The 18,707-nt window shown below is 35.2% G+C and overlaps 1 protein-coding gene across 2 annotated transcripts; it reads right to left on the reverse strand.

Annotated features, from left to right (window-relative positions):
• Positions 1-642: 642 nt before the first annotated feature.
• LOC149801424 (uncharacterized) lies at positions 643-17,020 on the reverse strand. Of its 2 annotated transcripts, none has more exons than XM_089954310.1 (4): positions 16,769-17,020; positions 13,154-13,364; positions 5,972-6,178; positions 643-2,540 (listed from the first exon to the last, which is right to left on the reverse strand). In XM_089954310.1, exons 1-4 carry the CDS (start codon positions 17,017-17,019, stop codon positions 1,392-1,394), a joined length of 1,818 nt encoding a protein of 605 aa, XP_089810436.1. In that variant the 5' UTR covers position 17,020; the 3' UTR covers positions 643-1,391. The 2 variants fall into 2 exon arrangements, with proteins under 2 accessions (XP_089810436.1, XP_089810435.1); XM_089954309.1 differs by having other exon boundaries at positions 16,736-17,020.
• Positions 17,021-18,707: the final 1,687 nt, after the last annotated feature.

An 18,707-nucleotide genomic window follows, 5' to 3' on the forward strand; every position in this document is an offset into this window, starting at 1 on the left:
TGCTAAAATCAATTCTCTCCAAGATCGTTATAATTATAACCCAATATTTAAAGTTCAATCAAAATCGCATCTTTAAAAATTGATGCTAAAATCAATTCTCTCCAAGATCGTGATAATTATAACCCAATATATCAAGCTGAATTAAAATCAAATCAAAATTATTGCTTCCAGCGTAGTAACAAGATATCCTCATTAAACAATGAAGAACCTGTCTAAGCTCTTGATCTAACCATACATTCCAAATCTAATCATTATCAAATCGGGTCAGATATATAGCCTTCAGAGTGGTAAAAAGTTCAACAAATCAATGTTCATCTCGTTAATAAAAATAGATCTTGCTCATTATGGAACCTGTCCAAAATCTTGATGATATTCAAAGTTTGTTCAAAATCAGATCAAAGATAAGTCCTCCACAATGATGAGATGCTCACTACATTTGCAAGATCACCTTATTTTGTGCCGATTTCACTCATATCTGCAAACTTCTGAGATCTTGATGATATAAACCTATTTTCCAAGTCTGATCAAAACTAGATTTAAAAAAATAAATAGACATATGGCCTTTGGAGAAGTAAACTGCAATGTTCATGAAAAGACAACTGGAGAAAGGCCATATTAAGGGTCTTAAGAAAATCGCACGTGTACAGCTTTTCTTTAAATAACAGTTTCTTTTCTTCATGAATTGAGTCTCTTTAGCTTATATATAAAATCTGGTGAATGGTTACCATGCCAATATATTTACCAAAAGACTGGCTTTTAAAACTTTGGCAACAGAATGTTAAATGGAATTTAAACTAAAATGCATAACACACAAAACTGCCTGCGGCAGTTTTAGATCCAAGTCTCATTAATTTAATTTATGCACATCTAACTTTCACTTTAATAACAAGTCATGAGAGAGAATTAATTAATTTGATCCCAATCAAAGTCGTATTCCTCTGAACAAGAGTTTGGTTTATCTGACAATTTACTGGGTACAGTGCAATTCTGATTAGGAAGCTCAGAGTGTACAATGTTACCTTTTTTATAACACTGTTCATGAACCACAAATTACCTATTCTGCAAGCAAGGAAGCCTTTAACTGAGGCATGCTTCAATGAACAATGTCCTGATAATGCATTAAAACAAAAGAATTGTTGAGCATATAATAATATGAAACTACATTATAACTGGGACTCCTGAGCAAGAACTAAAAATAGAATGATAGGGTCTGATTTAACTTGAACCATGGCTATACCTGTGTTATAAGAAGTACAGAATACTGAGGAGCTTTATAGTGAGGGAAACTTATTATGCAATCACAGAGTTCTCGGTAGACCTTCATGCTAGCTTCAGTTATTAACAATCATTTTAATAGTGCTTAATGGCAAAATCAGTTCTACATCACTTACTTAAACAGTAGTTTCTTTCCATACTCGAACTATTTTTGTTGCCATTTTATTACCATTGCTACTGTTACTCTGCTCGAGTCTGCCTGACTCAACAGAATTTGAATTATGTTGCCACATTTGAGCACTGTTACTGTGCTGATCTCTCAGTGAAACTGTCTTCCCTATGGGTACTTTAGGTATTGTTTCTCTGACACTACTGTTATTTTGCAGATGACTGGACAATATCACAGCCATTGGATGATTTTCAACCCTGCCACACAGCTGATCTCTCTTTAAAGATGCCTTCACTCTGTGTACTTTTGGTGATGATGTCCCACAAGCAATACTGTCAATTTTTTGCTGATGTCTGACTGATGCTAAACAATTTTCAACCCTGTCTTTATGCTGATCTCTTGGCAAAGTTTTCTCCACCGTGGGTACCTTAAGTGTTGTCTCACTGCTATAACTTTCATGGTGTTTGGCAGATAGCAAAGAATTTGAATTGTGTGGCCAAATCTCAGAACTGTCACTATTCTTATATGTCTGTGAAGGTTTCTTCACTCTGAATACTGTAGATGGTGTTGCCTCACTGCCACTACTTTCACTTCGCAGATGTGTGGAAGAGGCAGAAAAATTTGAATCATGTTGCCAGATATTAACAATGTCACTGTACTGTTCTATCCTTGAGCCTGAATATTCCAACTCCGGTTTCCAAAGCCCTGGACTGTCTTCAAGAATAATCATGGCCTCTTCATCACTGTCATCATCACTATGTCTATTTTCCCATAAGTTGTGTGCATTTTTTGTTTTATCTTTGGTCAGATTTTGGTCCTTCTCACTTGATATATTTGTAGATCTTGATGTTTTAGTAGATGGATGACTGGTTTTACTTGATTCCTGAATTACATTCTTTGGGTTGTCCCTGATTGCCATCCTTGAGGGTTGATTCTGAGACTGGCCTGCACCACGCTGATGTCGTCGTGTGGCTGCAGCTCGTATACTTATACAAATGCTCTGTAGTTGTACACTACTGTTGGTGCTCCTGCTACCAGTATTATGACAAAGTTGTCCCGGTGAAGATTTATTTGTGATAGGAGAACCTCGAAGTTTTACATCCTGATGGAACATCTTCCAGTCTTTCCACAAGCTGTAATTGTGACGTATTGCTACCTGGTAAAGAAAATTGTCTCAAGCAATATCAGTGATTATTTGATCAGACTGTATTGTTGTGGACAAATAGAAAAAAATCTTGACTTTATTTCCTATAGAAAACTAGAAAAAAAAACACAACATAAACAAAATACAAGTCAAAAACAATGTTCCATGTTGAAAGTTCTTATTATTTTGGACCAATGAATTGATTTAATTCCATGTACCTGAAGCACGCTCTATGCTGCATGATGGGTTCATTCATTACAGAAAGATGAGTACTGTATCAGGAAAAATAGACAATAATCTTTATGACTACCATTTCTTTCATTATTTAGATCCTTTTTCCTGGAACATATCTATGCATATCAAACTGCCCTAGCCCATAACATACACAAAATAACACCTTTTGCAAGGAGACCAGTTGATTACTTTTAAGTCGACTTTTATATGCAAATAATATGAATTTATTTCTGATGTATCAACACACACAGACACATACACTTAAGCTGGTACTTGAATTCAATGGCTGGGAAAGGGGGAGGTCCTACATTGTTCACAGAAAGGATAACTGTTCACTGGATCTTTGAGTTTGTGGTTGGCAGCAATTGGAGTAAAGCGTCATTGACCAAGGACACAACTCATTAGCTAACCCTGGTTGATCTGATGGCAGAATTCAAACTCAGACACTTTTGGTTGCAAGGTTGGCAAACTAAACACTGAGTCACCAAAGTTCCATAAAAAGTGGTACACCATAAATGAAAGTCTATTTACACTATTAAAGAAGGTTCCATTTGTTTCATATAAAAAGTTTCATATTTGTAATTCAAAGAACTTTCTTCCTTCTAACAGTCCAGGAACTTATAGTGTCAGAAGTATTCAGGACCTAATGACACACACACTTTGTAAGTTACAAACGAATGTCAAACAAAACAACTCCTGAAGAAATCAAGAGCCTGCATAGAGTTGGCTATCAAAGCATTCATGTAAAATGTGTGACCTTGCATGAACAAGCAATGTTTCAGAATTATTAGTCTTAGCTTCAATAATGGTTCATCTAAAATGTATACAAAATCTATCAATGGGTTGGGAAAATAAAAGTAAATCAATTTTTTTTAACCATAATTAGTCATCCCAATAGTGAATGAAATCCATCATGTAGCTTAGGAAATATAAGCAAACAATTTTAACCAAAACCTTAACACAAAGTTTCTACAACAATGACTTTGCAGTCAGAAGAGTTAGCAAGTGTGTGACTGAAAGAATTAGCATAATAATCATTCATCCCAAGTTCAAAATATCCATCAATGGATTAAGGAAAATTAAACAAATAAAACAGAAGTGTCATGAATGCACATTATATGCCTGCCCATATGTAATAATCCTCCACAGATAAATATTTCTGAAGAAACCATTTTTCTTCTTTCAGTCACAGTGATCTTGATATATGGCCTTTCTGACCACAAAATCAACAGGTTTCTTCCTTAGTGCATGTGCAGTCCATGCACAAAGTTTGGCCCAGGTCCGTTGATGTTTAACAAATGTTATTGTGTGGAACCCATTTTTATTCTTTCTGTCACAGTGACTTGGACATTTTATCTCCAAATATTAGGCTTCTTCCTTACCCCAAGTGCAAACAATCCACAATGTTTTATCCACAGTGTTTCATCTAAGTATGGGAGATAGAACTAATAAAAATGTTATTGTGTAGAAATCATTTTTATCATACCTGCCTTATTCCCAGACAGAGTTGGGTTTTTATGTAGGTCCCAAGGGGGTTCAGTGGGCATGAACTAAAAAAGTGACCTTATCCAATCGAGATTAAGCTGACTTTTCATATAAGCCTGTAGAAAATGATTGGAAATTCAAACCTGAATGAAAGAAAAGAACTTGTTTGCCTTGTTGAAAGCATTTAATACACCTACAAATAAAATAAAATTGGTAGACATAGCATTGTCAAATAATCATCACCTTACATATAAACATATGTGCAAAGGCTTTCATAATCACACCCACATTAACATGAAATAAAAACAAACACAAAGTTCTGTCTTTAACAGCCACTAGATGGTACAATATAGGCTTACTCAGATAGTCTTTGTTACTATTAATTGTTCAATAGTGGGTTTGAAGGTAATGCAAGCATCAATAATGTTCATCACTGCACTCACTTGAGACTGGATGGTACCATTTTCAAACTTCCCTACTGGATTCTCTAAGTGAACCCAGGTCAGAACCAAATTCTTCTTGACAACCATAATGTTAGAATTGTCAGAACTGCATCTGATGAATATGATCATGAGATATGCTTGTCTCTATAGAAAATTAATATAAATCACATTTGTGACTGACCATAACATTGGGGGAAGGGTTCATATTATTTTAAAATTTATGGGAAAGCTTTACAGGTAATACAGCAGTAATAAATGCCTCTGTCCAGTACAGGTGTTAATGTTTTATCAACACAAATGAACTGTGCAAATACAAGTATGTGATTATTATTGTCTTTCAATCTATATTTCATGACTAAAATCATCCGAAAAGCATGGGTAAATTAATAGAATTTAGCAAGATTAAGATAACGAATAATAATAAAGAGAACTAATCTGAATGTTCAATTCAGCGTGTCGAATAGGTTACATACAGGTGGTGCTCCTATTTCAATGAACACGTTACACTTAAAGTAAACAACTTATAACTCTGATCTGCTGTCACATGATGTGCCAGATCATTCTAAAGTATTCACTCTACTCATGATTTCAAGCAACAACTTATAATCCAAAATGGGTGTAACAAAATGAGCCAAGGAGATCAGTCTAAAATATTCATTCAATTAATGATCTGAAAACAGCTCTGTTGGCCTAGTGGAATTAGAGCATTGAACCTTGGATGCAGGAGGTTTGAACCCTGGCCGAGTCATACAAAAGACTTTTTAAAATGGTATTAACAGCTGCCTCACTAGGCACTCAGCATTATGAGGTTAATGTTAGGACGGGTCCACCTGGTGTCAGGATAATGGGACTGGGTGGGACATGATGCTACATGTATGCGGCATGATGCCCCAGTGATAGACATCACTATAAATTGTGACACTGCAGACATTCTTGCGATATGACTGAAAAATTGTTAAAGCTACATTAAAAATCCAAACCAAACACACACACACACATTTACTCAAAGATTTACTGATGCATGATGCACTGGCAGACCTGTATCTACATTTCCACAGAAGAAAAATAACTGAATATGAAAAAAATCTGATTAACAGATTTACAACAACAAATCGGTGTTAACTAATTTACTTCTCCACTTACTCTGACAACTGGTGGGTGGGAAAATCCAAATTCCTATTTTATAAAACAAAAAAACTCAATCAAAGCATAAATTTAGTCAAATATCCTGCATGTACCAATTTAAATATTTTATAATCCTTCGTACTGTATCTCACTTACTATGAGCCAGATTAGGTACATAAGGAGTAGACAGCTTGCAAGAGCCATAAGTCCTGATCTCTCCCACCTACTGGGCTGAAAGTATTCAAATGCTCCAGAGATACAGAGCCAGGAGGTGACCACGGTCACTGGAGTGATGACACAGAAACAAACCACATCACATATCAGATTTCGTTTTTCTCTACTGGTACCTGGTGCTCTTAAAAACTGAATTTTTTAAAAAAAGAAAATAGAAAATTTTAACACAGCTAGTGATATAACATTCACAATACATTTAGAATTTTAAAAAAAAACTTATGTTAGTCCCTCCATCAAAACTGCAGGTGAATAACATTTTATTTCATTCAAAATTTTTAAAGAGTGTCCTATTACAAATAAGATCCAAACTAAATATGTAATCCATCATTCTCACACCATAATACCCTTTACTGTTAAAAGGCTAATGTGGCTATAGAGCCCATTTCATTAAGTGGTAGTAAATTACATGTTAAGGGCCATCCATGCATGACGTCATGCAATTTGGTTAGGGATCTGAACACCATCCCCTCATTCATCTTTCATTACAAAAACTCAAAGCCCCATTATAAATGGTATCACAAAATTTTGACCCATCCCAAATAAAAAATTTTAAAAATAAAACTGATTCAAAATAACTTTGTATAAAAACACTTTGTTCTGAATTATTTAATACTTAAAAAATATCTTGATTAATCCAAATTTAGTTCTCTGCAAAATTATGACCATCATCTCACATTACCTGAGTTGCCACTCTCACTGGTCTGCTGCCACTACGATGGAACTTATACCTGTTTGTGTGTACTGAGTGGTTGCACAGCATGACCAAGGAGGTGAAGTACCAGTGGCATATGTTGCAAATCCTGTTACTAAGAAGAGATTGAACTGACAGACAGTATAGGTCATATGGAATAAAATGAAACTTATTTGCATGCTAGGGAAGGAGATCATAATTTTCAGACTTTTAGATGCAAAAAGTGATGGAAACTTGTATGATGCCCCAACTGTTTCTTGTCCAGAATCTAAAGTCATTTGTCTGTTTGAACAAGAGATAGAGAAGGAGGAAACTAACAAAATACAAGGTCCTTGGTTTCAAACAGCATATGTTGTCTGTGCAGTTCACACCTGCAGTCAAGTAATGGCTTGATCACACGTGGAGGTCATAAGATATTTAGTCTCTGGATGACAATTCCTGTTCCAAGAGCTCTGAAATGGTTGGCCCAATATATTCAGCAACTGTTAGAAAATGTCAATGACCAAATTTTGGCCATAGTCTTTCCAGTAAACTCAAAGATCTTCAGCTTAGCACTGACAGCTTTAACTCTTTCATCTTAATGATTGCTGTAGTGGTCATGGGGTAAAATCCATCCACCCAGTTCATTATTTACTGATGCCATCTTTTGCTCGACTCTATTAAAGTTGCTTCATCCAGGTGCCTTTGTTGAAATGAGCATAGCATTGAGATTGTTTTGAAGTGGTGGATCGCAACTTTAATAACTTATAACAGATTTTCATCCAGACTGCCATCAATGGTGAACACAAGAATTGGATTGACCAAGCAATCAATACCATTCCTGGTAATGGTGTCCAACTCCTTAAGATTCAGAAAATTTCTTTAAGTAAAGCCCATGGCTAAATGCTGTTGATGACAAGTGCTTTCCTGATCTGATGGAAATATATGTTGGACCCAAACAGCCAACAGCTTCTCGGTTCAAAAGACCATTGGACTAAATCTTGATTCTGGCTAAGACAGAAAGAATTAGCTTGTGTCAGGCAGCTACAAACTGTCATGATCTGGGACACTGACTCTACATTCCATATGCATCAGTAGTGGACTCTGCTTATTGGCAGCAGTCAGTCCAATTGGGACACATGACTTATTGTCTTGACTTATGAAACACCTCATTAGGTCCTAGCATCAAAGATAGCACTTCTAAGTACCTGATTGTGGCTGTACAAAACTTCTGTCAATATGTTTTGCATGCTGACAATTTTGTGCTCTTTACAGGGACTGTTGACACATGACACTGACCTTCCAATGACAAAATGCACTTCAACAAAGGACAAAGGTAAAGTCCACTTCAACTGATGGTAAAACCAAACACTTTGAACTGTTCATTCAACTGATCTTTGGTTCTAATGCTTCTGTAAACATTGCTCTGTCTTTTCTCATGAGAAGCAGATCCATGCATGTCCAGAATAGCTTTCAGTACCAGTGATTGATCCTTTTCAATTCTTGACCTACCAGATCTGATACTGGCATTCAGAGATTTGCACAGTTTGGGATTTTCTTCCAACACAGCATTCAGTTTCCTCTTCTTTTCATCCCTTGCTTTCTATGGTTTCTATGGTCTTTATTCATCATCCTTCTTCCTCTTAAACTTGATCTCCGATTCAATCTTCAGTCTTTTCTTTTCTTTTCTTCTATCCTATTCATCTATAAGAAGTCCTCATTTGCATTGTTCATACAAGCCAACCAGATCAGAATTCAAGACATCAATCTGCAACTGTAATTGCACTGCAGCAATTCTTGTTGTTGTTGAAATGCTGGTGCTAGGTATGGAATTATCAGAAGCGATAACCTTGCCATCAGACAAATGCTCAGAATAAGCAGAATCCTGAACAAAATTCGAATGGAACTTATTTTTTCTTTAGCTAAATGTGCTTGTTTTGTCCAAAATGTAAGAAGCTATCCCTTCTTTTTAATTAGAAATTGCCTTTAACTCCTTTAACAAATGATCAACTTTGACTTGTGAACTGATGTCAATCTTGATTTCATTCCAATTCTTAACTAGTTCTTGTTGGCAAACCTTTCTGCTTTTTGTAGGTTACACCAGCATGTCCATAATCAATTCACATCGAATCATTAAAATCAGAAATGTGTGCAGAGAACATGCAACTATTATGTGTGAGCAGAGAAAAAGACTTGTCAAACAGAATGGGACTTATCTCTCCATGGGAGGATGAGAGACTGTACAATTGTCACAGCATGAGAATGGAAATGAGTATTATTTCTCAGAAAATTAATCAACCAAATCAGCATTTAGTAACACTGCACAAGTGCCTCAAGTACTATGTACTTTTTCTTCCATATATTGCAATCTTATGTAATTTACATTTTCTCTGGCAGATGGTATTGTTTTTGTGATGTCACATTTTTCAAAATCCCCTACCATACCCATTATCACCTAAGTCAGACCCTCTCTCCCTTGTGGCATGCTGTCATATATGGACAGCCCCTTTATACATACATGTACTTCATTCTAAATCAGTCTTAAAATAAGACAGAATACTCTGTAGCTCCCATGGTTAGTGTTATAACAAGGGAGTATTGTAAAAAGTACTCCAGTATAAGGCAGTCTCATAAACAGCATTATACTGAGGGAGTGCTGTATCATGTACATCATTATAAGGCAGTCTCATTGGAAGACAATATACTATGTGGTTCCAATGGACAGCATTATAATGAAGTGTACTGTAATTAGTTTATTCCATCTTTTACACATTTAATGCCTGCTACTGACTTGGACCTACCAATATCAGATTTTGAATAGTGATGCTTCTACAGATACGATCAAATATTAAATGAAATTAGTCTATATTAATTTACTATCAGTGGGATGTCCAAGAGGTTCTGATAACAAAGGAATACTTTTTGTTGATGTTTGATCAAGTAATAGTTCTTCAATGGCCCAGAGTATACTTTCAAGCAGCCTTTCATCAGCCAAGAGCATATCAATTTTAGCTAGTAAAATCTATGTTGATTTTATAAATATTTAACAAAATTACAAACTATATGACAGGAAATCTGATCTTAATGTACAAAAATAATGAGCTGATTTTGTTGATACTTTTTACATAAACCCTCAAATGACATTTTAGAGCAAAATTTCTGCTGGGATGCAAACATTCTCTGCCTACAATATTTTTTTTTTCAATTTGACACAATTAAGTGAAGTCTGAGGTCTCAGAAGAGAATCTCAATCATCTGATTTAGTCTTGTTTGATAGAGTTATGCCCCCTGGGAGATGAAAGAAGATGAACTTTTGTTTCCCAGTTATTTTTCTGAGTTCAAATGCTGCATTAAGAAAAGCAAAACAACAACATTACTTTCATTAACATTTTTGGAAACAATTTAGACACAAAGTATCTGCCACATGAAAATAACAGGAGACCAACCAAATATATTTGATAAAAATACAGTGTGGACTTATGAGACAAAGATATCCCCAGTCAATATCTGTGAAAAAGTTGTTAGTTTTTTGTGTTTTTTTCAAATAGAGATGGTCATATCATTCAGCATGGGTTTGCTATTAGACAAGAATGGGTATATACAAGATGTCATGTTTTATTTTGCTGAAGTTGGGTTGGGGGCTCTAGATGAGTACCATATTTTATTTTCCAGCCTGTAAGGTCTGGTCTTCATCTTATACTCTGATTTGACTTGCATATGGATGATATCATTGAAACTGCTTTAAGTACTGTTAATACCGTGAGTTTGAGACAAAACTGGCAAAGTGAAATAGGTCACATAGCTGTACCAATTCTTTTTCAATAAAAGGTCAATAAATAGTTCTAAACTAATATAACTGCTGTTGCAATTTATATCATTATTTTGTATGCATTTGTATGTGGCTTAATGTATTTCCTCATTTCTCCAACACAAAATAAAATAAAATCCATATTAATGATGCAAATGTTTGATGAATATTTTTAAAATACCATAGATTTAGCACATAATTATCATGTATTTGCTAAAGAACACCCACAATAAAGGTTAAATTCAGAGTAGAGATAGACAGACTACTAAAAGATTATCAACAATCAGTTCTTAGTTTACCTGTATTCACTCTTTAAAAGCTGTTGTTTCAATATCTCTTTTTAATTATAATTGATGGACTGGTATTTGGTTTTTGACAATCAATGCTAGTTATCTGTTTAAACCCTGATACAGGCTTTGGGTAATAGACAATGCCAGTACCCCCTTTCTTCTCAATCATTAATCCACACCACTTACTGGTTTTATGATCTCAAATGGATTGAGAACCAGAAGAAATTATGCCCCCTCTTTTCTCTGGACATAAATAATGAACATTAACCAAGGACAGTTTTTTTATTTAACATTTATATGTTTTTCTGTCTCTGTCAATAATTTTCTTTACATTTCTCTTTTTCTCTATGGATAGCCTCATATCCCTATTGGTAGCCGCATTAATTTGATCTCGTGTTGAATCTTGCCCTCAAACAGGTGTCAACAGGAATAACCTGGCCAAAGCTCCAGGCATTTTGAATTTGCACATAAATAACACTGCATAGGCATTTGGTTCTTAAGACAATGGATTGTAATTAAAACAAGAATGAAGTGTTTATTCAGAGGTGTCATTTGATAATGTGCACGTGTCCACAAGGTAGTTCATAATCATCAGGTAAGTAAACAATACCAATTACAATCACACTGAAACCTCCCCCTTTTCTTTCTTCAAAGCAAAATGGGTGGAAAAAGCATGTGAATGCCAGTGACTACAATTTCCTAATTAATCTGGAATATCATAGAGTAATACCATTAATATTCATGAAACCAGAAGTTACATGGAAAAAAGATGAAACCAAGGTGTTGATCTGCTTTGTCTTATATTCACCATCAATTTATATATGGAAGAAGGATGGAAAATGTACAAAATTAGCAAACTTGACTTATACTCCACATCAACTTATATGCCAGAAAATGGACTAATTGGTTCTTTCTTAATTTAACAAATAATAGAAAAATGGTAGAAATTATAACAGTTAGAAATGTCTTATATAAATTACATGTCTTATCCATCGCATTTTCTCCTCATCAATAAAGATATATCCAACATTGCTAACAGTTCTTGCGACATGAACCTTTATGCAAAACTAAGCTGCAATTACTGATGGATGCAATGTACCGGTAGGTCATGGTGACCAAATATTAACTGAAGGATGTTGTACTTACCCTAATCTACCAACAAATACAAATGTAATTGACTCATTGGCCAAAGAGAAACTAATTTCCACAAAACAATCACAAAAGTTTGAAATAAAAGTCAAGATGACCTTAACTTCTGTCAGGAAGATGTAGTCATCAAGATGTATTCACATACCATGCACAAGACCCTTAGGTCAAAAGTGCATTAGAAACTGTCCAAACTGCAATCCTAATTTGAATGACAGTAAGAGACAACCAATACACTTCATTTATTTGGTTTTTAATGGTTTTGTTATCTCAATCTGAATTGTGCAAGAAAAAAAGGCCCATTTGGTCCTGACATTGCTAACCTGGAAGACATCAACCAAATGGCCAAAGGGCAGTTGGCCATGTAATCTGTGCTATTTTTACGCTTTCTATCTAATTTGGTCTAATTCTGTTTTTTAAAGTTCATTTAATGGTTTTTCTATCTCAAGTAACAGTGACCATATCAGATGAGGTATAAGAAGCATTTGTGCTGAATTCAGGCCTTCATGTTTGCATGCTTTCTGTCAAGTTTGGCCAAAATCTTAAGAGGAATGTCGTGCATCTGCTTAATGGATTTCTCACTTAAAGTCTCAGTAGCCATATTTAATAGTGCATCATTTTTATAGTAGTGAAAGGCTTTGATGCAGAGAAACCTTCTTTTAAATTTAATCACATTTTGTTTAGCAGGTTTTGACACCAAAGTTGTTTCGAGGCAGCTACATGTTAAACAGTGGTCATTTTGGACAGTCAACTGGCATTATGGTAAAAATTAAGGAAAATGCCTTGCTGTCCAATATTTCAGAATTTATCATGCAGCTTCTGAGACAAAGTAGTTTAAATGTTTCCTACAACAGTGACAACAGTCATAATGGTTGAAGAACCAGATACGTTTGTATAAATCTAACTCTTTTATTCAAACGTGCTTTGTGTCAAATTCTGTAATTTTTCCTATTTTGTAATGGTGACTATATCTGATGGCCTACTGGAACCATTTGTACACACTCAAAATGCTTTTATATCAGGATGTTGTGTCAAATTTTGTCAAATTCTGTTTAGAAATTTTTCAAAAAGTCAAAAATAGCACATGTTGATGGAAAATTACAAAAAAGATGCAGGCTGTGCCATAAACTCAAAAGGCCATCAGATATGCTAGTTTAACAAAAAACCACGTCAAAATGATTCTCACATACATTAATAAAAGGTTCTGGTTTTCTTTCCAAGAGAAATTCAAAGTTACAGATTTCACATGTTGTCTTGTTGGAGGCTCCAAGCCATCTCTGAAGGCATGAGACATGCAACAGTCCCACACTGCCTGCACAATAACAAGGTGACACCAACACTTCTTCCAAATCTCCTTCATGACAAATACGGCATACAGGACCCTCACTTAATGTGCCTGTGCTGAAAGAAAAATAGTGATTTTCATCATTCCTCTTTTTCCTTACATAAGAACACCTAACAAAAAACTGTCTCTTTGGTGAAAAATCTTTATCAACAGATTACTCCAAACAAGCAACTCACAGGAACCTATTCAAGGCAAATGACCCTCAGGGATTTCTATCTTTTCTAATAATTTCAGGGACTCTGATAACCATTTCTCATTGATCTTTCAGAAAATTTTGTGGGCCTGTGATCCTTTCTTTCCTTGTTATGGTCTCATTGTGTTGAATTGGCTGGGTGTTGCTACCTTAGTTATTACATAACAATTACAGGTTATTATGGTAACCTGCATCCTGACTGACCACATATAATGTTCAACATTATTTCAATGTTTGATATTAAAGTCAATTACTTGCAGACACAGTAATTATCTCTTCTTTTCACTTTTAAAAGCAATGCAGAAAAAATTATCAATGTAAGTTTTGGCACTGAGACAAGTAAATTCCATTCCACTGATTACCTCATCTGTCTTCCAAAATAATGTAAACACTCTCAAAGTATCATTACCAACCCGAGAATTTAAGCCAAACAAAATAAATGTGTGTTTCCCATCAGCTGACCATCCCTGTTTATCACTGGTTAAAATAAAAAACATTATATAATGTTTATACAAAAAAATATTCCTATAATTTCAAAACCAGTGCAACTGGAAACACATATTTTTTGTTTTGGCCTCACTGATATATGTTGATTTTGTTTCAGTAAAATCTGTCCTGAAAGATTAACTGATGCCTATAAAGAATGGTCTCTCAATAGAGGTGGTTTTACAAATGAAGTCATCACACTATACAACAAAATAATTCAAGCATTATCAATCTGGTCTCTAACAACAGGTGGTCTCCACTGCAGTGGTCTTTAAAGTCAGGTTTTGCTGTACTATCAAGGCAGTCAACAGATTTAATCATGTTTAAAAAAGGGGGAAAATACTTTCTACAAATTTAAAAAGGGACAAGAAACAACAACAGGACGTTGTGACTGCTATGTCTTGCATAGAGCTGTGGGTTTTCTTGCAAGTGAGAAAATTTTTTATATGTAAACTATAGCAGTACCTTGAAAAATCCACAGGAGGTTTGTATATGACTGTAAATACAGTATGGTTAAAATTTCACAGGGTCTATTCAAAGACACAGTTGTGGGATTCACATCAGTTCTCAAAAAGTATACCATAGATACCTGTCATATGATAAATAGTATTATAATACTTCTTTTATGTAAAATCCTCTTTCACTGGTAGGAAACAGATATTTAAAGATGCAGTACCCATTTAACTCACTATGCAACCACTGTCAAGAGACAATGCAAAGCAATACTAAAAGAAACAAACTATTTCACTGGTCAATGCTGTCAGTGTGTATTTTGACAGCTGCATCATAGCATGTGCCAGATCAATAGGTGTCATAGCTTTAAAAGGACAGTTTCCATTTTCCACACAATCATGCATGACTTTAAGTTTCATGATTTAACTCCAGCTTTTTTAATGAAACCACTCTTTTTTTCAGTCTCAATGACCTGGACTATTTACCTAATGACCCCAAAATTAATATGTGCCTTTCATGTCTCCAATTCAAGTTATCCATGATGTTTGGTCATGAACTGTGGCACTGGACTCTGGTTATTTTGTCAAAACTATTTTCCTTCTTTAAGTTTCAATGACCTTTAACTTGAACTTTTAACCACAAAAAGTGTCTTTCTGGTCTCAAGGCCAACCACAAAGTTTAGTTAAGGCATGTGGTATAGAACATACATCATTTTGTGAAAATCATTTACTTTCCTTGTCCCAGTAACCTAACCTTGGACTTTTGACCCCCAAAATATAAAGGTATCTTCCTTGTCTCAAATGCAAACTATACACAGAGCTTGCTAAGATAATTGTGACCTTCAGCTTTTACCTTTTAAATCAAAATCAGAAGATATCCATCATATTTCAAATGTAAGCCAATTATATTGTCTCGTTTAAGTGTCTGGTACACAAGTCAAGTTATTGGGCAGAAGATGATTTTCCTTCTTTCAGTTCCAGTGACTCTGACCATAGCCCTTTTGTACCCAAAATCAATGTCTTTTTTCTAGCCCCAAATGCATCATACTTACAAAGTTTAATAATGGTAGATGGTGGATAACTCAAGTTATTGTGCAAGAATGAAATAGGAAATACACATCTGGATGAACTGATGGACAGATTGATGCATCATAACATTACAAGCTCTGCCTTAATTGCAGATTTATAAAAAATAGTACTGGAAAACAAATGAATAAGTGCACTGCACCTCATCTCTGCTAGCCCTACCATTGTTTAGCAAATCTCTCTCCCCCTTTCTTTAGACATTTCCAATGATGTATGTATGCTCAATATAAAACGATGGTATTATTTTGAGACATGTCTCTTCCCAAGATACACCATGCATTGTAAATTAATGTAATATTACCATGAATTGTAAATAGCTTAGATTAAGGGAAAAAAATTATTTGGCATCAAAAGTTCAAATGTCAAAGTTATTGAAACAAATAATACACTACTAGTGCCTACAAAGAGTGCTTCAAACACAGGGTAGACATATAATGTGCTGTTCATGGTACTCTTTTTTTTCATATGGTGGAGGAATATGCCTCCCATCAATTTTCAGTTCCAGAATATACCCAGAATTTTATATTATTATTCATTTATTCATTTTTTTATTACACAACACAACAGTCTGTTACTCAAAGTTCTGAATGAGGATATTTATACTAAATGTACTTCCTGAAGACTCAGAAAATTAAGGACAAAATCAACCCATTCATTTCATTGAAAAAGTATTACGACATGTACTCTTCAAACATCATGCACAAAGATTAATCTGAATCACAGGCTTTGTGACTGAATTTCCCTGAGATGTCATATTCCATTCAAAATAATAACACATGAGATAACTGTAAATCATTAAACTAAATTTACTACATGTATTTTTTTTTGTCAGGTACCAGTTTTACAAACCACAAATTTAAAAACCCAAAGAACAATAACCCTTCTGTTAAAATAAAAGGACACAATCCACGAAGTCCAGTGTATCAACAACATTGTCACTTTTCACACAACTACAAAAATTGGTAGCCATAAAAAAGAATTAATTCATAGTATTTTAGAACCTTAACATATGAGAGAAGGTATCAAAAAATATTCTAATATTTTGATGAATATATAATTACCTAAATACTTATTAGAGAACCAACAATGCATCAACTGCATCATAGTCTTTAATGTGACAAATATTATTTACTGATTTCATTTCCACCCTAAACTAGTGTACATTTCATACCTGATAAATATGTGTGATTTACAGTATCTCATCCCATACCTGTTGCAACTGCCCTGAGCTTCGTTGACATACCCTGCAAATAACTGCTCCTGAGGCTGTGACTGTCGGCGTGGTGACAAAGTCAAGCTGTTGGTAGCATGAGAATGAGTTACACTAGAGCCATCACTGTCACTGGGAGCTTCCCTTCTCACCAAACTAGCATTCATTCTCCATGTATCAGTCTGTGGCAATGCATCCTGTCTCTGGAATGTAGCAGCTTGTCTGGTCTTTGTGTCCATGATTGGCAGTGTTTCTTCGTGCATAGGAGAAGATATTCTTGGCATATGCAATGATAAACCTGAAAAACCAATTGTATTGATGATTCCAATTGGTTCTATATCCTTTGCATGAATGGATCTTTGATCTGTAATGTATCTATGTTTTTCATGATCATAATGAGAAGGTGCTGCTTGAAGGTTTCTGAGATGCTGGGAAGAATCTTTAGATCTATCCACAAATGCTGCTGTATGTCCAACTCTACTGTGGTCAATGTTTGAATCATCCTTTTGCTGATAGTCTGTGCTGCTTTGCCTATATTGATCCACTCCCAAAAATGTTCTTTCATAGTCTGGAAACTTAGCTCTAAAATTTAGATTTCTAGACTCTTCAGAGTTGTCCAACCTTTCTTGGGTTGCAATCTGAGTATCATATGGTGCTGTAAGATCCTGATCAAAGTTATTAGTAATTACTGGCTGTGCTCCCTGAGATTGAAAATGCTGATGTTTTTCATGCGGTATATTCATACATGTTTCTTGTCTCACGTTGTCCTGACCATGACTCAAATAGTATTGACCTCCTGGCTTTTTATAATCTTCATAACTTCTCTGTCTCTCATGCTCTATGTCCTTCATATTTTCAAGTTTACAAACCACTGCTGGTGTCTGGGAACATTCATACAGATGATCAAGATTTGGCCTAGATTCCAAATGCATGTTGTGACACTTTTCAGTGGCAATGTGTTTTTTGATTCCTAAAACATTGCACCTTGGGAGTCCTGACTTCATAGTTTCTTCAACATGCCTTAACTCTCCTTTATCTATAGGAGAATTTAGTTCCTTGATATCTTTCATCATGATTCTCCCTGAATTTTGAACACCATTTCTTGGTGATGTGCATCTTGGAGACAGATTATTAAACCTCTTTATCTGTTGCTCATGTTTATGTTCTGTCTTCAAGCTGCTCTCAACAGTTCTTGTTCTTTCTGACTTATCCTGAAAAGGTGATACATCAAAAGCAACAGATGGTTTTCCTTGCTTTTTATCCTTATCCTTAGTCTGCTCTTTTTGAGAGTCCTGGTACTTGTGGAAAGGCTTGAAAGCTGAAACTGCTGAAAAAAGATTTTGCTTTACAGCAGTTGAACTAACCGGGCTTGTTTGAGTAGGAACAACCTGGACTTTACCTACAACTGGTCTCTGAATGGAAATACCTCCAGCAGTTGGTGACCTATTTGAAAAATGAGAAAACTGTCCTTGTGAGGACTCCAATATGTCCCTATTGGGGCTACAGTATCCAGGCCAGGTTCTGTTTACATCACCTCCAATTGCTGCTGGCTCTGAATGTTGGCTTGTTGTTGTATTCTTCTTCCTACTAAATATATCAGTATCTATCTTATCCTCATGCTCTACCTGTTTTGTGGTCTTTGCATTATTTTCCAATCCATCGGAAATTGGAATGGTGTCTTTTTCCAGGTTATCCATTGATTTACTAAGTGGGACAGCAGTACTTGTTGGCTCTTTCCTAGAACAATCTGCAAATCTAACTTTATGCTTTTTACTAAACAGGTCACTCCTGGACTTTTTAGGCTCCATCCAAAACACTCCCTGCAGAACCCTAAGGTCTATCTCAGACTAAGGGTTACTAGCTGTGATGGTCTGACACATCTTCTAAATATAAAAGATCATGCATTGTTATCAGAATATATGAAGGCAAATATATATGAATTTCAGTCTGAAGAAATGTCTAAAGGCATATG

This window comes from Sinohyriopsis cumingii, chromosome 4 (genome assembly GCF_028554795.1).
Source record: "Sinohyriopsis cumingii isolate HCF-2022 chromosome 4, ASM2855479v2, whole genome shotgun sequence".
In the NCBI taxonomy this organism is placed as follows: Eukaryota; Metazoa; Mollusca; class Bivalvia; order Unionida; family Unionidae; genus Sinohyriopsis; species Sinohyriopsis cumingii.

What these genes read in the sequence shown, in the direction of transcription:
- LOC149801424 (XM_089954309.1), bottom strand. Translation starts at nt 17,019, where the DNA reads ATGCCAAGAATATCTTCTCCTATGCACGAAGAAACACTGCCAATCATG. An exon ending in GCTCAGGGCAGTTGCAACAG is followed by an intron (nt 13,365 to 16,735) that starts GTATGGGATGAG and finishes TTTTTCTTTCAG; the next exon opens with CACAGGCACATTAAGTGAGG. An exon ending in TGTACCTAATCTGGCTCATA is followed by an intron (nt 2,541 to 5,971) that starts GTAAGTGAGATA and finishes TTTCTTTACCAG; the next exon opens with GTAGCAATACGTCACAATTA.